Source organism: Pseudoliparis swirei, chromosome 21 (assembly GCF_029220125.1).
Source record: "Pseudoliparis swirei isolate HS2019 ecotype Mariana Trench chromosome 21, NWPU_hadal_v1, whole genome shotgun sequence".
Lineage (NCBI taxonomy): Eukaryota > Metazoa > Chordata > Actinopteri > Perciformes > Liparidae > Pseudoliparis > Pseudoliparis swirei.
The window spans coordinates 12,829,566-12,854,030 of NC_079408.1; the positions used below are offsets into that span (position 1 = coordinate 12,829,566).

At 46.5% G+C, this 24,465-nt stretch overlaps 1 protein-coding gene across 3 annotated transcripts; it reads left to right on the forward strand.

Moving 5' to 3' along the window:
- The first annotated feature begins 1,470 nt into the window (after nucleotides 1–1,470).
- gigyf1a (GRB10 interacting GYF protein 1a) lies at nucleotides 1,471–24,313 on the forward strand. 3 transcript variants are annotated; one of them, XM_056442353.1, is made up of 26 exons: nucleotides 1,471–1,696; nucleotides 4,616–5,270; nucleotides 5,381–5,444; nucleotides 7,303–7,432; nucleotides 7,655–7,750; nucleotides 7,934–8,051; nucleotides 8,782–8,890; nucleotides 9,255–9,472; nucleotides 10,733–11,013; nucleotides 11,134–11,269; nucleotides 11,530–11,721; nucleotides 14,177–14,337; nucleotides 14,532–14,697; nucleotides 14,813–15,114; nucleotides 15,231–15,331; nucleotides 15,475–15,575; nucleotides 15,660–15,733; nucleotides 15,848–15,985; nucleotides 16,166–16,378; nucleotides 16,476–16,690; nucleotides 16,798–16,955; nucleotides 17,075–17,238; nucleotides 17,536–17,580; nucleotides 17,844–17,988; nucleotides 18,680–22,047; nucleotides 22,130–24,313. In XM_056442353.1, exons 3-25 carry the CDS (start codon nucleotides 5,410–5,412, stop codon nucleotides 18,745–18,747), a joined length of 3,366 nt encoding a protein of 1,121 aa, XP_056298328.1. In that variant the 5' UTR covers nucleotides 1,471–1,696; nucleotides 4,616–5,270; nucleotides 5,381–5,409; the 3' UTR covers nucleotides 18,748–22,047; nucleotides 22,130–24,313. The 3 variants fall into 3 exon arrangements, with proteins under 3 accessions (XP_056298328.1, XP_056298329.1, XP_056298330.1); XM_056442354.1 differs by having other exon boundaries at nucleotides 10,778–11,013; XM_056442355.1 differs by lacking the exon at nucleotides 17,536–17,580.
- Nucleotides 24,314–24,465: the final 152 nt, after the last annotated feature.

Below are 24,465 nucleotides of genomic sequence, written 5' to 3' on the forward strand. Positions count from 1 at the left end.
TAAACTAGGCATATTTCTTAGTGTAAACCTAAGTTTTTTATTGCACGATTCCTCATATTGAGCGGGATGCGACATTTGACTCTCTAAAAACTTAGCAGCGCTTAGTGCGCTATGGCCTCGGAAAGAAGCTGAACTTAAGTTTGTTGGTCCGGGTATACATAGTCTTGAAGCGCCTGCCTGAGCGCAGCTGTACAAAGTGTTCGTGCGGTGAGATGGATCCTTGAGGATCTTGACTGCCTTCTTAAGGCAGCGAGAGCTGTACAGTTCTTGCAGGGAGGGGGCACCCGATGATCTTCTGGGCCGAGTTGACGACCCTCTGAAGCGCGTTCCTCTCTGCGGCTGTGCAGCTGAGGAACCACACGCAGATGCAATAGGTGAGGACGCTCTCCACGGAGCAGCGGTAGAAGGACACAAGCAGATCCTGTCTGAGGTGGTAATTCCTGAGTATTCTCAGGAAGTAGAGTCTCTGCTGTGCCTTCTTGACGATCGCAGCAGCTCAGGGTGGACCCATTGGCCGGACCGGGGACTTATCTGCAGTGTGTGTGCACTGCAGCCAGGCCTGACAGGTTGTTCACACATCACCAGTGTGACATAAGTACATCTTTAAGGTGACATCATCAAATCAAGTCAGCATCGGTACCAGTGTTTTTAATCTGGCGGGGCAAAGCCCATCACGGAGGGGTCCACTATAAGACCGGTTTACATATTTTGACAAATCCCTTGATATTGTCATGGAGGGTGTGGGTCAACTTTTCCAGCGGGAGAACTTCCAAAATCCCTTTGTACCAATCATCTTATCTACTATTTTTAATTAAATAATCTAATTTTGCCTTTGCAGTTTGGCCTTTTGTGTTAAGCTAGTATGATCATATGCATATTTATAGTATAATTATACATTAATTCAGATGACACACACCCGAAATAGTAAAGTGTATGTAATATATTTATATATAGAAATAAATATAAACTGTTGTTCAACAGCGCCCTCTGCTGACTAAGCCCGACACTGCGTCCACAAAGTTTCGCACATGCTCAGTTCGACATTGCTACTCAACATGCTCTGCTAGTCATTCAGTCCCCTTTCAAGGGTAATGATGGCTAATAACTCTAAATATCTCATTATGCATTTCGAGCATGATGCGACTGACTGTAAAGTTCGCGAACAAACTTTTGTCAGAAGTTAATGTCTATGTTCCTGCCTCGCTAAGTGTGTCTGGGACTTGCTGTTTTCGGTCTAGTCTTGTGCTAAAATGGGCCTCGCTGCTTTTTATTTGTATTCTTACCGGCTAATTAAACGCTAATTCGACGCTGTGCGTTGATAAAACGCCGTTTGCAAAGTGCAGTCGCGACGGCGTCCGGGCTCTGAAATAGGGGCGTGTGTGCCCTGCTACAACATTGGTTCGCCGCTTGTCAATGTCCAGTCACGTGGTATCACACGGACGGCCATGTTTCCGAAACACAAACAACAAGAAGAGCAGCGACTAGGAGCCAGCAGACACATACTGATACGCAGCAGCGACCGTTGGAGGAGAGGGGGGAAAATAATAAATAAAATACAGAGCACGACTTTCTGAAAGTACGATTCTGTCGAATGAATACGTTCACCGTGTTTAAAGAGACCAATGCATACGATATATTGGCTGTAGACGCGCCGTGCAGACACCCCGTCTGGTAACGTTAGCTATAAACAGTGAAGGTAAGCCACGGTTCCTCTTTGCAGCTTGTCTTGTAGCTAGCTGGCTAACGGGAGCTAACGAGCTAACCAGCGGCAGCGGTTTGGATGTATCTGTCGTATAAGAACAAAAATGAAGGGGGAGAAGAAAAAAGCGTTTGCACCAAGTTATTTTTTACGGTTAAAAAAAACGTTGTTGTGTCTGCCATTGTGTTTTGTTTACGTCGCCTAAGCCCGAGCTCAACACCGACAACGGAGCGGAGAAGGCCGGGGAGTCCGATCCCAGCACTCCGCCCCCCTCCGCCATCATATCTGGTGTCATTTGAGCCGAGAAGCCAGGGCCTTCGCGAGCAACGCGTACCTTTTGTGCTAGCTTAGGTGGCGAGCTGGCCAACCTATCTCTTGTTATGCAACGATGATATGATATGGAGGCCCGCGGGTGCCGTTGAGACGATTGATTTGCGCTGTTTTACCCGCGAGTAGCTGTGCAGTAAGTGGCTTGTGAGGCGATAACAATGTGAGGATGTGCGCGTATGTAGCTCGCAACCACTGGCGGTAGCTCGCGAATGTCAACTCGGGCGATTTCTGGCAATACGTTCGCCGTCTGGACCGCGAAGCGAGCGGCGGTTGGTGCGCGTGAAGTGAGCCGTTGGTGTCCGTTGACTTGTCTGCTTCAGCGGAGCTTTCCCGTCGGCATTCCCGCAACTTAAACTCGTTGTCCCGCCACATTCTTTGAGGGACACGACAGTCGCTAATGTCCAAATGGAAAAGACAAGTCAATGTTCTGAAGGCGACGGTGTTGCTGCGTGACCTTGCGTTTGAGTTTAGTCGGTACGAAGTTTGCGCTGGACACCGCGGATGCCCGCGATTAGTTGCGCCTGTTGCGGTTGTGGCCCGAAGACCGGACCGAGTAAAGTTATTAAAACAACTTCGAAGCCATTCATGCGGTCTGCAGATGTTGAGGGTCCAGTTAAATGTCCCTCATTGCTGCGGTGGTTCTCTGTCGATGTAATTATGAGTATTTAAAATCACCAAGAGCCTGATGGTAATCACCATGTCATAATGTTTCCTTGTTTTGCTGCCATTTTTAAATATGACATAATTGCAATATGTAGATGTCACAATGCTCAAACAATTACTAAACATCCCCTCTTAAATTATTATTGCCCGTATCACATATTTTCCAGATAATTAAAGCATTTACATCTTAAATAAGTTCATAAAACATGCAAACAGATCTGATGGAACTAGTATGATCACATTTGGTGCTTTTGTCTCTCTCTCTTCTCTTTATCTCTCTATCTCTCTCTCTCTCATATATATATATATATATACATAAATATATTTTTTAAATTCACATGCATTGGACCGACTTAATTTCCAGCTGATTAATTCAAAATTAAATTTAACCATTTATACCCGCACTGCTGTCCACCTTTTCCAACCGTTTGTAGCCTTAAACATGTATATTTTAGTTATGGTCGTGAATATATATGTCAAGCTACGTAGAAGCAAGACTTTTAAAGTACTCTACTGCAATCTTGTTATTTCCGTCATTACATAGTGCTAACCGATTTGCAGTGTCGCACAATAAGTTGCAGAAGTGCAACGTTGGCAGTGACCAGCACATGAGACTGCCAGCTTCGTTCACAATAACTTTCATAAATCAAATAACGTTGGTTTATATTGGATTTTAAAATGATTTGATGTAAATAGAGCAACTACACAAGGACGAGTGCCGGGTGTCACCTACTGCGGTTAAATAAAGACCATTGACACGCATATTCCAAATGCGCTGTGTATCTATGTCCGAAGAACGGTCCTAAAACCTTCATATTTTTGGAATATCCCACATATCCTAATCAGAAAATGCTCCATTTAGAATGAGACTATTTTTGAATTCCACGCACCAAACAGAATATGTAGTTTACATGACCCAAATCAAACTTCGGATATTGTCATATTTGGAAATAAACGATTATTCCCCAATATAGATCTCAAGGGCAAAGACATTAACGTGAACATTGGGCTTAGTTTGTTGAGAGGTTGACGTAATGGTTTCAACTTTTATCCGATTCATTTATAGTGCCATATCATGTTCCTAAAGTTCTATCGTGCGCGAAAGAAAACAACCTTGTGCCGTCTTGCTTGATCAAAGGTGGTCTTATTTAAAAGCTTTTATTTAACTGATCCTCGCCGTAGATTGTCCTCCGAAGCCCAGCGGCTGGAACACCTCGCTCTAAACGACAACACGAGCGAATGCTTGACGGTGGAAGCGTAATCTGTGTCGTTGCACGGGACGGCACATCTTGAATTTGGCTCGTTTGGATCGTGCCGGTCTGCTCGCGTCTGACTACCGGGAATGTTGTGCTGTCGAAGAAACGTCCGGGTTTAAAACGACCACATCTACCACCGTAAACATCGGGATAAGTCGTACGTCACTATTAACTTTTCTGAAAGTGACACAGCGTGGAAATGCAGCAGCAAAGAAGATGGAAGCGTTTAAATAAGAGGTTTCTATGGATACGTTTGTGTCACATGGACCAGCTTAACCGTATATGAGTGTTGGCGGTTGAAATGTAGTTGCCTGGATATTTGTGTAGTCCCCAGAACCGCTCCCTGGTTTACAACATCGCTGAAAAATTCTCCCGCGAGCAGCAGAAACACGGGCCCACAATTAAGCGCCGCAGTAGAAATAGTTTGCTGGTTTGGTTTACTCCGTGTCGGCGTACCGCAGCGGGTTTGTTCTCCCAGCGCCGCGTGCCAGACGCAATGGGCTGACCATCCGGATTGCGCTGGTACCTTTCAGGGAGAGACGCTTGAACACACGATGAATCTCGCCAACTTCTCATTTATTCAGTGTGCAGTCTTTCTGTTTGTCCTGTTTGATTGTGATGATTTGCTTTCTCTGATCCCCTCTCTCCAACTCTGCTTCCTTTCCAGCGGTGCAAAGGGAGGAGGACAGGAAATAAAGGAGTTACCTGGAGGGTCTCCGTCAATCCACATTTCAGTTGGAGCGAGAGAAAAGGGGACGGAGGGAGAGAGGGAGAAAAGCAAAGAGGAGTGCGCGCCGCCTACTGCTCTCGGCAGCTGTTCCAGCAGCCCGTTTCCGTGTTTTGGCTGTTGTTTCATTCCCGCGTTACTTTTTTGGATGAATCAAATAATATTTTTAACTTTAATGTGAGATATAACTGCTGTAAAAAAAGAAAAAAAAGAAGAAAAAAAGAAGAAGAAAAAGAAAGAAAGCATTATTACTATCCAGAGAGTTTTATTTTGTTCCATTGTTAATTTCCAAGGTTTTTTTGTTTGTTTCCTTCTTTTTTTTAAATGTTCATCAACCCGTTTCGGCTGTGAGTAGCAGGAGCTTCCTTTCTCCAAACGACAGTCGAACCCCCTTCCTTCTCTAGTTAGGACCTGATAAACTGGTGTTCCTCAAGCACCTGAAACTGGCAGCTATTCTCTTTGTGTCTGTGTGTTTGGGGAGCTCTGTGACCACAGCGTAACACCACTCAGCCTTCTAGTCACCTAAGCCTAACTAAAGCCAGCCAGCCCAAGTCTGGTCCAGCCCAGTCCGGCCTGCTCGGATCATCTGGACAGGGTAAGTCAAACGGGGGCACGGGCACTCTTTGTTTCAACATTTCCTCCCGAGTTGCACGTTATTATTTACGTTTCCCCAGAAATGAAAACGTAAATGTGCTTTTCTCTCAGATACTCAGTTCCGTGTGGACGTGAGGAATATGACTGCTGAGACTCTTAACTTCGGCCCAGAATGGTAACTGATCCCATTTCTCTCCATTGTTTCTGCAACATGAATATACAGAGTAGTACTTCCTGATCTGAACATCTTCACACTAATTTCTCCTCATGAATAGATGGGTGTTTGGGCTGCACATTTTGAAGTTTTAATCAAGTTTAATCAGAATCAAAACTTTTTTATCGCCATGTATATTTACACCTACAAGGAATGTGTCATGGTGCAACAATAGACAATGACATTAATGCCAATCAACAATAAACAGTGCGATAATAACAAATACAAATATAAGTGTGAGATAAAGTGCACTGACGGGCAGGTTTCAGATATGTAACAAGTGTAAGAGAATTTAATGTGAGGTGTTGTGTATTTAAATGGAGAATTAAGTGATGTTAGGGGAGTGACTGGAAGGAAATGTCCTGGGGATGACGGAGTCGGTCAGTGGGGACCCGGCTCCGTTCATGAGACCGACGGGATGTGCGTGTTTGGGCTCACTCGGCTCAATATGTACTCGACATGCTTGTTGTGGAGCTTTGGACCTTATCGCCGGGCCTTCATCGGCAGATATTTCGCCAAGTCATAGAACTGAATGTGGTCGAATTGACATTATTTTGAGTATTTTTCTGCTTTGAGCTTTAAAGGAATCTTGACACATTCTGTTAAAATGTCCTGATGGTTTAAAAAAAGCCTTCTTGAACGTGTCTATTACATTTAATATCATTTTTTTGTGTTAAGAAAATAATGGGATAAAGAATTGATGATAAATAATCATTTTACCAACATCGCTGTCTTTAGGGGTAATAAATGGTTATTTGTATCAGTACACAATGTGGTTCTGTCCATCCAGCAGATCACTGGCCACACTCTTCATCTGAAGTTGTTGTTTTCAGCGGTAGCTTTGAAAGATGCTTTTCTCTCGTTATCACTGCCTGTGGAAGGCGATGTTTGCCTGAGGTCAAAATGGAGGTATCGCTCAGCGGTCTCCCGTCCATCTCTCCGTCTGTCCCTCAAATGTTTCTCCTCCGCCTCTTCAAATGCTCGCGTTGCGATTATTGGATGCTGGGCGTAGCGCTCAATCTCTTAACAGCCCGTGACTGCTGTCTGCATTCTTGGTGCAGTGCCAGCTGTGCACAATATTTCTCCCATTACACATCTGCAGCTGCTCTGCTCTCGGTGGCCCGTCCTCCTCGCCCACTTTAATCCAGTGGCCAGTTCAAGTGCTCGCCGCATCCAGCCGCCCTGCCGGCATGTTTACACGTCGTTTTAGCGCCTGTCGGCGTTGCAAAATGATGTCGACCGTTTGAGGGTTTTGTTGGCAGTCGAGTCCTCGAGGAGGCCGGTCCTCGCCGTAGAGTTCAAAGTGAAGGTATTCTGCCTCGCGTTTGGATTCGTGAATGTATGGAAGAGCCGGTTAGGTTTCACATTTTGTCCTGTTTGAGAGGAAGCAGAAAGGCAAACATATTTCTTAGTATCTCACCCACTGGCACGTCTCCTCAGCTCCCCTCATATTCATATTAGTCGCTGCACCGCTTATTCTTCCCCTCATTGATATGCCACAGACTGGTCTGTTATGATGCCTTCTTACCTCTTGCGCCTCCCGCCCCCTCTCATACCTCTTGAGAGTTCCATGTGGTTTTGATGTGCGGCTGCGAGTCAATGACCTGTTTTGTCGAGGCGCCTCAATGGAGCCATTGTTGAACAGCAGGCCTTGGAATCTGGGCCGCTCGTAATGGCATTACAAAAAAATTTAATCTATAGATTGGAAAGCTAATATATCATCTGTGTTGAGCCGCGTGTATTCAGGGGGACCCGGTTACGGGAATTTACATCACGTTATTTCTAAGAGGGTTTTCTTCATTTTTCTTCCCTCTCGCAGGCTCCGTGCACTGTCCAGTGGGGGGAGTGTGACTTCCCCCCCTCCTTCCCCCGCCATGCCAAAGTACAAGCTGGCCGAGTACCGCTACGGCCGAGAGGAGATGTTAGCACTTTATATCAAAGACAACAAGGTCGGTGCCAAAGCTTTTGCAAAGTTTGTACTCTATGAATCCCCGAATACTCAGTGTTGAGGAAGTGATCATTTTCGTTCTTAACACAAGCGTGGATATTGCTATTGAACCGCCGCTGACTTCCCCATCCGCAAAAAATGAAGACCTGTCAGTTGCTTTCGGAAGTCGTGAAAAAAAAAAATGCCATTGAGATCATCTAACTGCCCATTGTTGTTGTGTCAGGTCCCAGAGGACATGCAGGATAAGGAGTTTGCTGCTATTCTGCAAGACGAGCCCATGCAGCCGCTGGCACTGGTGGCACTCACCGAGGAGGAGCAGGTTCGTCACAAGCACTAAGACACCGATGCCTGCCACTGGAGCTCGCCGTGTGATATCTCATCAGCAACACGACCTCCGCTTGAATGCGGATCTGTTGGTTTACAAACATGGCTGGGAGCTCACATTCCTCACATTCTTCCATTCTCTCTCTCTATCTCTCTCTCTATCTCTCTGTCTCTGCAGAGGAACTTCTCCATGTCTGTGAACAGTGTCGCTGTGCTGAGGCTCATGGGAAAAGGGGTGGGCGGGGCCGCCCCAGCTGGAGTGGTCCGAGGACGAGGGGTTGCACGAGGCGGTCGAGGTAAAAACTAATGGCAAAAAGACAACGACAACAACCACAACTCCCACACAGCCATTCGGAGAGAACCGGCAACACATATGCAACGGCATCGATACGACCTAAACACACGCGATGAATCCACTATCACTCATTTTAAAACTAAGAGTCCAACAGCAATAGAAACGCTGCCCAAAACCTCTGGCTGCAACGACAATGGCTGTTATCAAAGGAAAGTAACAGTTTATTCAAGCCGACCACTGAAGTGTTTATTTCCCCCCTTTCCTCCACCATCTTGATGCAGCACACTTCCTCTTGGCTTGGCTGTATAGTCCTGCTTTTGTCCAGCCACACCTGTCTAAAACGGACGGGCTTGTGAACTCACCTCGTGGCTCACGGAGCACACGAGCGGCCAACGTAAACACCGGCCGTCCGGTTCAGGAAAGCCACGGGAACGGCTTGGAAGAGCTCTGCCGTGTGGTTTTCATGACTTTGTGATTTTTTTTTCATCTGCTTTTTATTGGGACAAGACATTTTTGTTGATTTCGTAAAGTGAATTATTTGGAATTATATATATATATCAAATGTTTGGCTGATGGGGAACAGAAAAGAAACGAGAGCGAGCCCATTTGAATGCAGGGAGTGAGGGAAGCAGTCCCGACTGTCTGATCACAAGTTCTCTCGTTAAGATGATGATGATGATGATGATGATGATACTAAATAAACTCTTTCTTCTCCGTGTGTATATAACCAGGACGAGGTCGCGGTGAAGGTGGATTCTACCAAAGAACTATTGAGGAACCCGAGGTTGGTTTTGGACGAGGCGTCCGAGAGATACACCGCAGCCAGAGCTGGGATGACCGGTAAGAAAGAACCAGCACACACGACCTCAAGGTCCAACGTGTCACAGCAGAGACGTGTATCCTATCTGCTGAGAGACGCTGTCGTCCAGTGTCATATCCGCAATAATCCTCTTTGGTATTTTTGCTTTTGCGGAATGATTTCTCAGTCTCGCCCATATCCTCTTGTATGTGCCGAGGCTGAACTAAAGTATCTGCATGTCATAAAGATTCACCACTTTCCACTGGTATCTGTGGTGATGTAATAGATGTTTTGGCCGGACAAATTTCTCTGAGATACAAAACCCGACTTCGTGTTTTTGGGCTTGTTTTCCCTCTCTTCTTTATCACTCGTCTGACTCCGCTCGGTGTTCCCTCCTTTCCTTAGGGGTGAGCGCCGATTCGAGAAGCCGGTGCGGCGGGAGGTGGGGCGACCCGGCTTTGAAGAGGCCGTAGCTCCCGTGGTTCCGGGGAGGAAGGAGTACACAAGGGCCGACAGCGATAACTGGCGCATTCTCCGGGAGGAGCAGCAGGAGGCGGAGGAGGCGGCGGGGGTGGAGCCGGTGCCGGTGCCCAACTGGAGACTGACTGGACTCCGCAGGGATGGTAAGAGAAATACAAACATTTGTTTATTTAGCCTGAAACTGCCTGGTTAGTGACTCGCTGTGTGGCTCACCGCAGTTCTCCAACTGCAGAAGGCAAAGTATTTGTTCAAGTGTCAAAATGGCATTTTTCATGAAATACTGTTATGCTGCCGAGATATCCCGGCGTACACATCGTATTCTACACACTACGGGTGCAGCGGATCATAAAACTCACAGATCGGATCAGCACAAATACATAAAGGAAGCAAATACAACTTTTAGAGATCCTTGAGCAAGATGTTTTTGTTGTGATACTAATTGCCAAGTACTGATGATCCATAGATCCAGATCCCTTTGTTGTTTGATTAAAGGAGCTGGTCTACGAGCTCCATTCGTCCCAAAATCATTTCAAGTTGGTGTTCACCCAAAACGATTCTAAATCCTCTAACTTTGTTGTACTCATCTATAGAGCTTTGTTCTTCATAAAGAAACACAAATCAAAGTAAATAAGGTTGTGTTGGTATTGCTTAACCCTTGTGTTGCCTTCGGGTCATTTTGACCCGATTCAATATTTAACCCTCCTGTCGCCTTCGGGTCAATTTGACCCGATTCAATGTTTAATGTCGGTGTTCTTTCGGGAGTCAACAAACAAACATAAAGTACCTCACACTTAAACTTGGAAAACAATATTAATTCGAATAATTTTCTGGAGATTTTAATAGCTGGGGTCATATTGACCTCAAGGGTAAAATATGTTAGTAAATATAAAGGTAACAGGAGGGTTAAACATTGAATCGGGTCAAATTGACCCGAAGGCAACACAAGGGTTAAAATAAACCACCGATCGACAACGTGTCCCTGGCACCACGAGGCGTGACCATTTAAATGTGTGTGACCTTTTGGTTCACACTTACGTTACTGTAGGTTGTGTGACAACAGTAGTGGTGGAAGCCGATGACATTTTATCTATATATATATTGATGTCCTGGGTTGAAGATGTTTTATGTTCTTCCTCACTAAACAATGTGTGCAGCAGATTTAACCTAAACAATAGATATAGTGACCCCTAGTGGCAGACCAGTACAGCTAAATGACAGTCAGGTTTAAAGCCTCCACAGTTGTTCAGGACAACACGCCCCTCGTTCTTTTTCCTAGTCTGTAAACAGGAAGTGAGACGTAACGGAGCCCAAGACGTAACCACATGATTGTCCTAGCAACTGCTGTAAACTATCCTGTAACCTTTTTGACTTTTTTTCTGACTACTTTACATTTGTCACTCCAGTCCAGTTTGACACTGATGGCAGCCCATTTCTTTTGGGATTGTCAGATGGTGGTCCTCGCTCAGCAGGCTGGCGGGAGCATCCCGGCCCGGGAGAGAGTCGTCGTCGGAAGTTCGATTTCGACTTCCGGGACACCGAGGGGGGTCACGGCGTTGGGGGCCGCCGGCGAGCAGGCAGTGAGGGATTAGAGGATGACCGGTCCGGTCTGCCCGAGTGGTGTACGGACGATGAGGACGGGGAGATGGGCACGTTTGACTCCTCTGGGGCGTTCATGACCATGAAGGTGGGTTCTTCGTTTATTTTCCAGCCCCTGGTATTATAAACATATTCACAACGGGGACATCTACTTGTATTTCATGACTCTTTGTTACACTCTTTAATTTCAATGTTTCCTTTTGCTCAGACGGGTGGGAAGGATGTCATCCTGGAGGAGGAGTTTGAGTTCAAGGGCATAGAGGAGGAAGAGGAGGAGAGGGAGGAGGAGGAGGACATCTTCGCTGACATCGAGAGGAACAGCGCTGAAGGAGACAAAGACAAGGGTGAGGATAGACTCGTCTTTATTTGATGATATGGAAATGCGATTGGCGTATGAAGGCGTTTCCGTGACCACAGAGAGTTAAAAGCTAAATGTAAATAAAACGACCGTGTGAGCTTTCTGCATCCGAAATGTGTAACCCACCGAATGATCGACTCCTGGCCCATACAGTTGTTCCCAGTTGTTCCCAGTTGATCACAAGCCCAGGAGGAATGAATTATTCATGATGTGGCGTCTCACTCCTTCCCTCCGCTCTCCCCTCAGAGAGTAAAGAAGCCGGCTCTGCTGTCGGGGAGGACGAGACGAAGCGAGCGTCTCCCTCCTCCTCTCCCCCCGCCCCCCGACACGGCTCCCCTCCGTGTCTGGAGGCGCGGCCCGGCAACGCCGGCCCGGTGGTGGACAACCTGCAGCTGACCAACAGCCACGCCGCCATGACCAGCAGCACGGCCAGTGAAGGTACGCCTCACTGCGACGACATGCAGACACACTTCATGAACAGCGTTATTATCCATCTTATTTATTTATGTATATTTGGGGGCTTATGTATTGCATTCATTAGTTTAACCATATTGTATTATAAAAAGTAAATGACGTGTAAAACGAGACTGGATGATTTGGAGAAAATACTAATCGTATCATTTAATTTGTGAATGTGTGTAAAAGGAAATATGGGGTACAATTATGTGTGTGTGTGTATATATACACAGTTACATATATACTGAATATGTGTGTGTGTACATATATATATATGTGTGTGTGTGTGTATATATATATATTTATATATATGTGTGTACGTATAAGCGTGTTTATATGTATGTGTGTATATATATATGTGTGTGTACAAATGTATGTGTGTATGTATATGTACGTGTGTGTATATGTATGTGTACATAAACACAATATGTGTGTATGTGTGTGTATATATCATACCTGCAAACTTGTCACCTTTCGGTGAAATTCACCGTTTTGAACTCAAAATAGGTCATCCACGTGAATCGTGGAGATCCGAAGAGTTTTTTTGGGGGGGGGGGGGGGGGGGGGTTACCTGGCCCGCTGCCGTTGAGATTGCAGTGAGACGCGGAGAAAAGTGTGAAGTGTTGCTCTTCGCAATAAAACATCTTTGATGGACGTGTCGCGTCTCGGCCAATCAGCGTTCAGATGTCCACAGCATTTGGGGGTTCAGGTTAGCTTGAATATTAGCCGCTACATCTGCTGCTGTCACGCTGCACGGTGTAGCGATGCTAACAAAGTACCCGTACGTTAAACACGATGTGATTTAGCATATTTTTAGTATCGATACTTCATTAAGAGAGCGATCAGAGCGCACGCGCTGCTCCGTGTCGAGCTGTCTCACTGCGCTGCGCAGCTCACAGCGAGAGAAGTGGCGCAGCTTTAGAGACTTCGCTTAAAAATTAAAAAGATGCCAGAAGTGAAATGTTTCAGTCTGTAAAGTTCTGTAACTCTCCAGCTGCTCATCCTGATGAACTGTGGATCATCTGGTCAGAGACTAACGGCCTCATAGTGTATAATCAATGCTATGATGGAACCATGTAGTTTCATTCATATCTGGCTGTATGAATACTCATATTACTGTTATTTGTTAAGTGTTGAAAAAGTTGGTAAAAAGTGAACCATACAGATGTTTTATTTATTACTATTATAGATAAATATACCAGTCTCGTAATTATGGTACCATATTGTTTGTATGGTGTATTGAATTCTGGTATCGGGTATCATGATACTTTTGGCAGGTATGTAATATGTATAGAAGTTATAATATGAGTATCGTGACAAACAGGTAGAGACAGAACAGATTCAGGGAAAAGTCCATGAGGACTGTTCGGGCAAAAAAAGGAAGTTGGTTCATGAATGACTTTAACCATATTATATATAATGACAATGTATATTTGTTATTACTATCATTATAGGGCTGAGTCAGAGCGGAGGGCCTTTTGTTCTTAAACTGTTTATTATCATTATTTAGATTTGTGGTCAGAACAATAAAATGACTGTAGTTGTGGTTCTAAAAGCTTTGAGGCTTCAAACAACGTGGATGTGGTGTGGTGACAACAACAACAAAAATCACCTGCACCCCGTTGTCACCTTTTTCACCCCTCATGAGTTTGCAGGTATGATATATATATGTGTGTGTACAAATGTATGTGTGTATGTATATGTACGTGTGTGTATATGTATGTGTACATACACACTATATGTGTGTGTGTGTATTCTGTCACTGATTGTAGGCTTGGCTGAAAGTATTACATTTATTTTGTAATTATGTCAAACTCATGACAATGACCGAGTATCGAGTTCATATGTTCTGATCCAAATCCAGATTTATTGAGCAATCTTGCATTTGCTGTACGGTCTGCCACCATGACTCACACCTCACTTTAGTTTCACTATCGGCCGTGTTGACGTTTCATCTGTGAAACGGCCACGATGTTGAGTTAACTACTCGACACGAGAGTCTAACCGCGCAGCAGACTCACACAGTGACTTCAGTCGGTGGATCAGTTTGAGACATTGGAAGTTAGTGAATGCCATAAAAACAGTCAGGATCTTGTTCTTACATGAATACCATATTGACTGATTCTCACCAATTAACTCAAGTTGGAAAGACCCCCCCCTCCAAACATTTAGCCACTCCTGTGTACATATCTGAAGCGTCGAGTCTTGGCTCTGCAACTTTCAAGCTGCTGCTTTATTGCATTGAGGCGAGCTCTTAGAGTCCCGTACTCTTCAGTGTGTGGGAGGAAATTCAGCCATGTTGATATTTTGGTTTGATACGCCATATGTTTATCCCCAGTAACTTAATATCTTGTTTACTGAACCCGCTGTATCACACAGCCAGTAAGCCCCCCCCTCCACACACACACACACATCCTAAATCTCCTTTTTGTTTTAGTGTCAGACATCGTCACGATAGGGGGCTTCAAGTTCCAGCTGGGCTCCGGCGGCTCCACCTCCTCCAGTCTTCCTCCCCCACCCCCTTGCTCCGCGGCTCCTTTTCTCCCTCCACCTGGAGGAGACGCAGAGGACGATGAGGGCATGAAGCACCTGCAGCAGGTAGGAGCAACGGCAGGCCCCATTTTCAAGATGCCGTCTCAGAAACGGGCAGCATTGTCTACGCTAATCCACTAGGGAGGCATTTAGTTGAATAATCAATTAATCTATGAAATGAATCTCCATATTCAATATATTCAAAACCTGCACGGTGCATGTATGTGGTGGTGTACTGACATGCCTGTGTGCACACATAGGAGGCAGAAAAGATGGTGGCATCACTGCAGGACACGTCTCTGGAGGAGGAGTGCTTCACCCAGGCTCTGCAGCAGCAGGACTGCAGGAACACGGCGGCCGCTCTGCCGCTGTCACACGAGGCCGCCATGAAGTGGTTCTACAAGGACCCACAGGGAGAGATCCAGGGTACATTTATCGATGCCTGTACAGCCAAACTTAGCACATATATTCATCATTGTTGATACTGTCTGGGCTAATTGAAAGGCGGGTACTCACGGTCAGTTCTCTTCCTCGTCAACAGGTCCGTTCACCACCGTGGAGATGTGCGAGTGGTTCCAGGCGGGCTACTTCACCATGACCCTGCTCGTGAAGCGGGGCTGCGACGAGGGCTTCCAGCCCCTGGGCGACGTCATTAAGATGTGGGGCCGCGTGCCCTTCGCCCCGGGGCCCTCCCCGCCGCCCCTGCTGGCGAGACAGCCGCCACCGACGCAGCGCTCGCAGTCCGCCAGGGGCTCTGCCGGGACGGGGAGCCAGAGCTCCGCCAACGTCGAGGACGGGGAGGGGAGGATGCAGAGGAGAGGGAAGATTGATCGACAGGTTACGGTAAATCAATGTTTAACAAGCAATGCTCTCTCAGCCATATCCCACTCTATATGGATGTCTGTGTTCTGGTGCCTTGAGTTTGGGTAATGACTGGTAGTTGTCATTTTTTCCCCCAGGGAAATCTGGACCAGGACCGCCTGAAAAAGCAACAGGAGCTTGCAGCAGCAGCTCTTTATCAGCAGCTCCAACAGCAGCAGCTATTCCAGCTCATTAACAGGTAGACCTCTCGGGAACGGGCGGGTGCACGTGTCTGGCCTCGTTGTAAAATCATTTGTCTTGGTGTCTGTAATTTTACAGAGGCATTTGTTTTTTAATTGGCCTTTTTACGTTCAGTGTTTGACTTTGCTGTGTTGCCTTCAGGTGCAGTGAGCAGGGTATAATGCCTTCGATGAACAGGTCGATGTCTGTGCCAGATACAGGGTCCATGTGGGACATGCATACCTCAGCTTCACAGCCGTCAGGTGCGTTCCAGACTGCGACCTGGTTGTGAGCCACGACACGTGGACCCGATTGTGCCAAATTAATCCGACTTTGTTTCCACGCAGGCGGTGAAGCCAGTCTTTGGGACATAACAATGAATCCTTCTACTCAGGGTCCGACTCTCGAACAGCTTCAAAAGGTGGGCTCAGCCGCGAGATGCAAACCCAGATTGCAGCTTTTGCGGCGTATCTTTTCAGTCTGTGCCTCTTCTTTTTTTTTTTTCCCGTTTTGACTCCTGATGTTTTCCCTTCAGCTCCAGCAGGAGAGGCGAGACGCTGAACTCAGGGCAAAGCGTGAAGAGGAGGAGCAGCGTAAGAGGAGGGAAGAGAAGAGGAGGCTACAGGAGGAGCAGAAGAGGAGGGAGGAGGAGGAGCTCTTCAGACGCAAGCAGGTGAGTTGGAGGAGTGATGCATTTCTATTAACACTGTCGTGCCACTGACTGTTGTAATGTCTTTTCAAGATGTTACATGAAGATGAAACGCAATAAGAATGGCTGGTCGGAGACTTTGAAGTGGAGTTTGTGGAGTTCTAAATGACTAAAGTGTTTTCCTCTGTCCTTTTCCCCCTGTAGTGTCGTCAGCAGCAGGAGCTGATCATGAAGTTGCTCCAGCAGACCCCCCAGCAGCAGGGTCCCGGTGCCAGTAGCTCGGGCTGGAGCGGGTCTCCCTCCTCCGGGCTATCCAAGTCCGGGAAGCCCCCGGCTCTGGCTCTGCTCGAAATGCAGCAGGAGGCGGAGCGGCTCCTGAAGCAGCAGCAGCAGCAGAGAGCGCAGCAGCGAGAGCGCGTGAGCACATTAACCGCTTCGGAAGGTTCAAAACCAAAAGAGAGCCCGTTGTCGGGAACGCGAATAGTCAAACGACCATTTCTCTGTCCCTTTGCAGCACTCCGGCCTGTCGATGGGGAGCCCCTCCATGGGGGGCCAGTGGGCGGACGGAGTCAGCATGTGGGGCGGGAGTATGGAGGGCAAGGGCGGCAGCGTGAGCTCTTCGGGCGGCATGGGCATGTGGGACGAGGCTGTGAAGAACCAGACCGGCCTCCGCGGCAACAGCAACAACAACATGGGCTTGAAGAACAGCCGCAGCAGCCCCTCACTCAGGTACACGGGTCAAAAATACCGCGCGCCTTTTCAAAACCCGGCGAGGCGGATCTTGTTCCTCGTGCCGAACCGTTCTCAAGATGCACTGAACCCCGTGTTTCCTGCAGTGAGCAGTACATGATGCGTCGCAAGAGGACGGAGGAGGAGGAGAAGCTGCTGAAGCTGCTGCAGGGCATGAAGCCTCAGGACGGCTTCACAACCTGGTGTGAGCAGATGCTTCACGCTCTCAACACCTCTGCCAACAACTCCTCCTCCTCTCTGGACGGTAGGCCTTTTCACCCCGAACTTGGATCGGTTGTAATGCAACTCATTAAACGCCTTTTTAGAACATTTTTACCACATGTTCAGCATCCCTAATCATGTCAACCGCATGTCTTTGTTTAGTTGCCACAATTGTGGCATACCTGAAGGAGGTGGAGTCTCCCTATGCAGTGCTGGACTTCATCCGGTCCTACCTAGGGGACACAGTGGAAGCCAAAGAGTTCGCCAAACAGTTTCTGGAGCGACGTGCCAAACAGAAAGCCAACCAACAGAGACAGCAGCAGCAGGTAGGCTGGAGCCCCGACTGTCTTTTTGTAATGTCAAAAACAACCAGTTGGCTGCCCGGACATACAAAATACATCCATGAAACACACGTTGTGCCACGGCGAGGATGTGCGGAATACCGGGTACATCACGAGTGACTGGGAGATGGTTCCTCTGGAGAAGAGAAGAGCACATGCATTACACATGGTCCGGTTTGAAACTACAAATGACGGGATACGGGAAATAATATGGAGGAGCCATATATAAGTGTGCTATTTAAATTCATCAATCCCTCCTTTCCCCTCCTTTATGTATCCCAGTTATCAAAGGAAGTGGCTGGATTGAACATGAACTTCCCTCTGCAGGTAAATGCAGATGTGCTTCTGTCCTGTACACGCAGACGCTGATGGAGTCCTTGTGATTGTGTCTTTGTGCGTCTCCCGCTGCTGTTTGTACAACTGTGGACTGGTTGCTGAATAACACACCTGGGCCGGCAACGTCAAGTGTCTAAAAGTCCAGATATTGGACACCATTCATGGGGAAACGCGGGAGAACTCGTGTTATGCACACAACAAGACAAGCATTTGTACGATTGTCTTTATTCATCCATTGTATCTTTCCTTGTTAGGACTCCATGCGTGGCATGAACCCAAGCACCCTGCAGTCCATGTTTCAAGCCAACCACATGGGCAAGTCTGGTCTCTATGACAACCAGGGGGGAAAGATGAAGAAGAAACAGCCCATGATGCTGCACTCTGACCCCAGCATCTTAGGTACGTGACATTTAATATTCCTTCCTTTTGGCTATTTCCTCCCTCTATAAATTGCTTTGAGTCTCTCGACCTCAACACAAACACAGCAGCGACACACTTTGCACATCGAAGTTAGAGTTTGACGCACAAAACTAAACAAAGTCGGGTGAAAAAAGTAATCGGCGACGAAGGAAGATGCCTCTTTCTGGAGCGCCAGCCGGAGAGCATTTCGTCTTCCTGATGGCTCGTTAGCTCCCGCTCCAGGTGGCGAGTCGGACTCGTAAGTGTCGGCTTACGTCTGAGGGTTATTTATGTCTCCACGAGCTGTTGGGAGCGTAAACCTCGGGGTCTTGCTCGCTGTAAGTAGATGCCAACAGGTGGCAGCACTCATGTGATATCGCCTGCTTAAAAAACGGATGATGTAATCCATATCGTTTCAACCTTCTTATTCTGTGGCGAAAAGAGATTTGTACTGATTTTAAAACATTTAAATAATGTTGACCGGCTCATATTGCGACCCCTATCTCCGTTTGATTCGTCATCAACAGGATATAAATGTTAGTTTATTTGTTTGGACATTTTTTTCGGCCATTTGCAGTTAGGGTCTTAACCTTTTCCAGAACAGAGGGCTCTTCTCGTCAAATGGTTTCCCCTCTAACTCCCCCATGTCTGACGATGCTCCTGTGATCTTACTCTGCCCCCCCCCCTGCAGGGTACTCATTCCACAACGCGGGCGAGTGTCTGAGCCTGAATGAGATGGAGATGGTGGAGGATTACTGATGTGACGCAGCGCAGCAGCAATAGCTACCTGAGGCCTTCTGTCTTTTAATCAGACAAACCTGATGACGAATGTGCACTGCTGGGGGACCTGGGGGTGGGGGGGGGGGGGTCGCGTGGATAGGAAGGGAGCGAGCGTGAGGGGAGGTGCAGCGGGGAGGCGCCTGGATCTGCGCCTTCCACTCTTTCCTTCTCTCTGGCAAGACAGATAAAAGGGCTCCCTGCTGCACCACTTGAGCGGGGGGGAGGAGGAGGAGGAGGAGGAGGGGGGGTGATGTTAAAAAGGAAGATGGGTATCCTCTGGCACTCAAAAGATTAAGCACCTTATATTGAACTAATGCACTTTATTGAGATGGGATTTGAATATTTTTTTGTTCTGTTGACGTGTGAATGCGAGCGTGTCGGGAATCGGTGCGCACAACCAGTGCGTGTCCACACCCACTGCGTGGGAACTGGAAGGGGGCGGTGAGGCAGTGGGCGGGGCGACCGGTCGGGCGGTGAGGTTTTCAAAGTCAGGGGGACCTTTTAGTTGAAACCTTATCGGAGAGCAAATCCTTTCTCGAAAGACAAACACTGTTGATATTTCTCTTGTTTAGCATTTTTTTTACATTTATATAAAAAGTAAAGCTATTGAAAAATGGATGATAAAAAAACTTGAAGATTTGCACTTGCCTAAAAAAAGAATAACAAAAACAACAAAAAAATCAAACGAATGGGGTTAGTTCTAGAAGTGACTATTTGTGTGAATGTGTGCGATGGTGTGCGTCAGTGACGTACCCGTCTGCACAAGTATTCTTTTTGTCATTCTTTTGTTGCTTACCGAGATGTATGAAACATAAGAGGCCATTTTTGTCTTTTTTTTTGTTCAGATGGTAATTTTGTATTCTCATGTTAAGAGTGTGTGTGTGTGTGTGTGTGTGTGTGTGTGTGTGTGTGTGTGTGTGTGTGTGTGTGTGTGTGTGTGTGTGTCCCTTCTCCAAACAGGGACTTGATCTGTGTGTGTGTGTGTGTGACGAGAGATGTTTTGAATGAATGAATGAGACAGAGAGAGAGAGAGAGGGCAATTGCACAACACATCCTTTCTCTCACCAGCTCTTCATCCCCAGATAGACGAAATAGAAATGCATACATTTGTAAATGTTAGCTTTGCGCTCATCACGTGATGACCACCACTAGTTTATTTCCCTTAGCCCCTCCCCCACGGGGAGCTGTCTAGACCTGTGAGGACTAGCAGGCGGGGCGAATCATGAGGGACATTACTGTGTGCATCGGAATGAGACTGCGTGTGTGTGTGTGTGTGTGTGTGTGTGTGAGGGTGCATGTTCATTTTTCTCTTCATAGAAATGAGTTTAAGACTTACAGGTACTCATTTTTTGAATACATGCTGTTTTTGTATGCGTATGAATGCACATTTGTGCCTAAGAACTTGGATCGGGTGCGTGGCCATTGAGACATTAACTCTTCTTTCGAGAGCGAGTGTGACGTGCGTCAGTGCTCAGCACAGTGTATGTAAAGTATGCGGGGTTTATATATCGTAGATATTTCTAGTTCGGTCTAGGGGTGATCCATCGGAAGGTTAGTCCAGTCTGTCGTCCGGGGGTGCGATCACGTTGCCTTTTGTCAGCTCTCGAACTTGTGAATGAAAGACGTCGAGTTGCTGACTGAAAAGAAAATACAAAACAGCATCTTAATGTGCACGAGCACAGAGCGGTGCATGACATGTGAGCATATTGTGTTACTTATTCGTTGTTGCAATTTGATAATGACGAGTTTTCTTTTTTTAATGAAAAATATATATGAATATATACATTATATACAAAGTTTAAAAAGTATTTCGACTAAGATAATGAGCACTTGGGGCTGCTATTTTTTTGTTCGTGTGTTTAAATTTTTTTTTCTTAATTTTTTTGTTCTCATTTTATTTTCATTATCGCCATGTGAAGTGTGTATTACTTCTTAAGAAAATATTGAATGTATTCCAAAAAAATGACAAGAAACCCGTGCTGATTGATACCAGATTTTCATTTTTTTTTCTCAGAAGATTTTTATAAAAAAAATAGAAACATACAAAAAAGCTTCAAAGAATTCAGCGAGAACTTTAAAAAAAAAAAAAATGACATTGGGGAAAAAAGAAGAAGAAGAAGAAACAAACTCTGGATGGATACAGTTGAACACACTGCCTCTACAATCCTGGTCGGACAAATGGTGACTAAGAATTCAAAGAAAGGATCTTTCTATTCCGTACTGGAGCTTTGGTTGTTTACAAACCACATGGATCTCTGTGGGTGCAGTTTTTATTTTCATTTTTCTTTCCCACATAAGACAGGTGGGGTTTGCAAGTGCGCTTCTGCCATATGGACATTGAGTGGTGTTTTATTTTTTTTATTCTTGAGGAAGAGTGGCAGGTGTCACAAGACCACGGATAAGAGCCCCTAACCGGACCTTCTCTTGTGTGGTTGTGGATCCTGAGACTTGATCAACCAATGGAGCCGAGGCGGGAAAATCAAGGATGGGCTCTGTTGTTGTTTTTGTTGTTGTTGTGGAGAACGGAGTGCAGAGCTGCATTAACCCTTGAGGGAACTGAGGGCGACACGAGTTCCCCTCGACCCTCGCGAGCGCTCACACCCTGCCAACTCACCGACTCACCTATGCACTTTTGTTCATTCAAGCTGTGAGGTACCATTCTGGGGATGGGAGCACAAATTACAACGGGAGGATCGCTACGACTTTGACAAAGTCACCGATGACGATACCCCCCCCCCCCCCCCCAACTGAAATAAGAGACTCGGGGGAGGGGGGGGGGGCGCGTCTCCTCCCACCTCCCGTCTGTATATAACCATATTTTTGTATTATCTTTCAGAGCAGAACGAAAAAAAAATGTGCAAATGATGAAGGAAGAATTCACGAGACGTTGATTATATGGAGCGAATGTCCTTCGAGGAAAGAAAAAAAAAACAATCTTTTTGAATATAGTTTGAGATAGACTCACTGTGAGTTTCCCTTTAGTTTGCCAGTAACCCTGAAATAATCGGGGACGGAAGGGAGATTTAAAAATAGAAAATTAAAAAAAAGAAAGAGGACTGAGGCGTCGGGCGTGCTTCAGCGGCTCCAAGACTGACTGATAGTTAATTATCAAAACGGAAGCTGCGGTCGCGACCAAAAGCCCGGCCCAGAGTGTTTTGATCAAGATGCACAGGGGGGAGGCGGCGTGGGGTTGAAGAGCTTTTGGCGAGGAAGCTTCCACTTCCTCTCCCGACCCGACGGCCGCCTCGAGTGACAGCCGGGGAAGAAGCTTTGGCGATGGTGAGCTGTTTATTCTTTGGTTCCTCTTGGTGGTTTGGATCTCGTTGATCGGGCGATGTAGTGAGTCTCTCTCTTCCCGCAGGAGTCTGGCTGTGCTTCATCTGCTGCCGTGCGCGAGGACGATCTGACCTACAGCCAACCAGTTGACCCCGAACCTATCGTTCGAACTTCAACCCGGCGGAACTTTTCTGTCTCGACCTCGGACCGGACCGGCCATCGGCATCATCAGTTTGGATAGTTACCGGATGACGTCAGCGGGTCCACCAACCACGGATTTGAGAGTTCATCGAGTAGGAGGAGAGAGAATCATCCCGCCGCCGCCATCTGGGCCTGAAACACTTTCGGGTGGCCGTGTGGACGACGTCACCCCCCCCCCCCCCTCCCCGAGATGTCCGAGACTTGAGAGCGGGGAGGGATTTGGGTTTTGGTGGACGTGGCTGGATTACATCACCAGAAGCCTCCGGCGGCTGTGGGACCGGAGGAACTGAAAGAATTGTACAAACAGACATTGAACCGTGACGAAACACACACACCCGCAGCGACATGCCACAGATTCCACATTTCAAAAGGAGTTACAGACACACACACACACACACACAGGGCAAAAGCATCGTACACTCAGTTAGTGGCTCTCCTGTGGAACCACGTCTCATACATAACAGGGCTACACCGATATCAAATCACACACGCGCGTCAATATAAACGCTGAGCTGTGTAAATAATGTAAATGTTTGTGTTTTGATTTCTCCTCGTAGTGGTTTTGCTTTATTTCTCTGTTAAAACATGCCTTAAATTGTATAGTTCAGTCCTGAACGGCGGCGAACTGAAAGTGTCCGTTAAATTTAAGTTGGAAACCACCTCCCGAACCGTCTCAAGTGAAAAAGACGGGGAGCTTTCGACAAGTCTGTTTACTGCAGGCGAACGGGACCGGCAGGAAGCGGCCTCCGCCTGGGCTGATTTTGCCAGTGAGCTTTTGTTGCCCTTTTGGTTTCTTTAGTTTTGGTTTCTTTGGTTTTGTTCAGATTTCCTGTTTGATTGTTGCTGAAGCTGCAGGCCGGAGGGCCGGAGCTGAGCTGACAGGGAGACTCGAAGTGGTGCCGCTCTACGTGAAACTAAACCAGAGCGACGGGATACAAATTGGGGCTTTTTGGTTGTCGTTCTTTTTTTCCTTTTCTTTTCACACTCCGGGGGGACTTGAATGTCTTAGAAGCAAATAGGTACTTTTTTTAAAAACTTTTTTTTTTACAGTTTTGAGATGTCCGATCCGGCCTTTCGGAAGCATGCTTTGTAGTATCTGTGGGTTTGGACACTAAACCTTTTGAGCCGGGGTCAAGCGTGCTGCAGCCTTGCCGGTGCGCCGGGTCGTGCTGTCGCCTGCTGGCCGTTAGTGGTAGTGCTGAATAGATGAGTTGACCAGTCGGTCGGGTTTCATCTTAAAAGTCGACGTCCTGAACATTTTGGAAAGTGTCTTGTTCCACGTATATAATTGTTTTGAGAGATGAATGCTTTTAGTCAACCAGTTTATTTTTGTATCGCCGATATCTGAACAATATGCAGTTTTTAATCCAAATGACGGCTGATATTCAATGAATATCTTCCATCTTAGACGTGGAGTACACTTGTACATTTGTTTGGCTGGGGTTCTGGTGGATCGGTACCGGCCACAGCCGACTGAACTGAAGTAGCAACAGAAGACTCCAGTACGTCTTAACTGTCGAATGTACTACGTTTAATGTTGTGATCAGTTGCCAAAACATTGAATATACTATCAAGTCTCTTATTGGTGAATATCTTTAAAGGATCCCTATGTTTGACATTTTTAATAAGCTGATGTTGCGTAGTGTTAGTTTGTGGTCAATCGGTCTGTCAGTCTTAGTAAAGTAAAACAAGGGTGTTTGCAGTTAATTTGCACTACACATGCTTTTATGATCAGATAAATGGCAATGTTGTGTTGTCCAAAAAGCCCCGGATGTTTGTTTGCCGTCTTAGAAAAGATCCCGTCACGGCCCGTCCACTCAAGGTCATCTGGTTTATTTTACTAAATGTGGTTCCAACAATATCGCCCGAAATGACAATGCAATTTGTATCCCTGTCAGCTCAGCTCCTTCGCCTAATAAGTCTTTGAATGTTGTTAAAAAATAACAGCATCATAAAACTGTTTAGGAAAAGAACAACTGAAAGATGTGTAAATAGTTTGGCTTTTTTGTTTTCTTTTGTTTTGTTTGAAGAACAAAATAAATACTAAATAAATAGCATTTAGCAGTGACTGCCTTTGTGTTTCTTGGTGATTTTTCATGATTAAACATAAGAGTGTCACAAGTGTGTTATGACTTATGACTTTTAGACGCACCGTGTACTGTACACTGTCATACGAGCGCGGGAGCGTCATTGGCGGAACTCTCGCGATACTTTGAGACA

Coding starts and splice junctions, on each gene's coding strand:
- gigyf1a (XM_056442353.1), top strand. CDS start 5,410: ATGACTGCTGAGACTCTTAACTTCGGCCCAGAATG. Junction 15,734..15,847: donor CTCTCGAACAGCTTCAAAAG/GTGGGCTCAGCC, acceptor TTTTCCCTTCAG/CTCCAGCAGGAGAGGCGAGA. Junction 17,989..18,679: donor CTCTGACCCCAGCATCTTAG/GTACGTGACATT, acceptor CCCCCCCTGCAG/GGTACTCATTCCACAACGCG.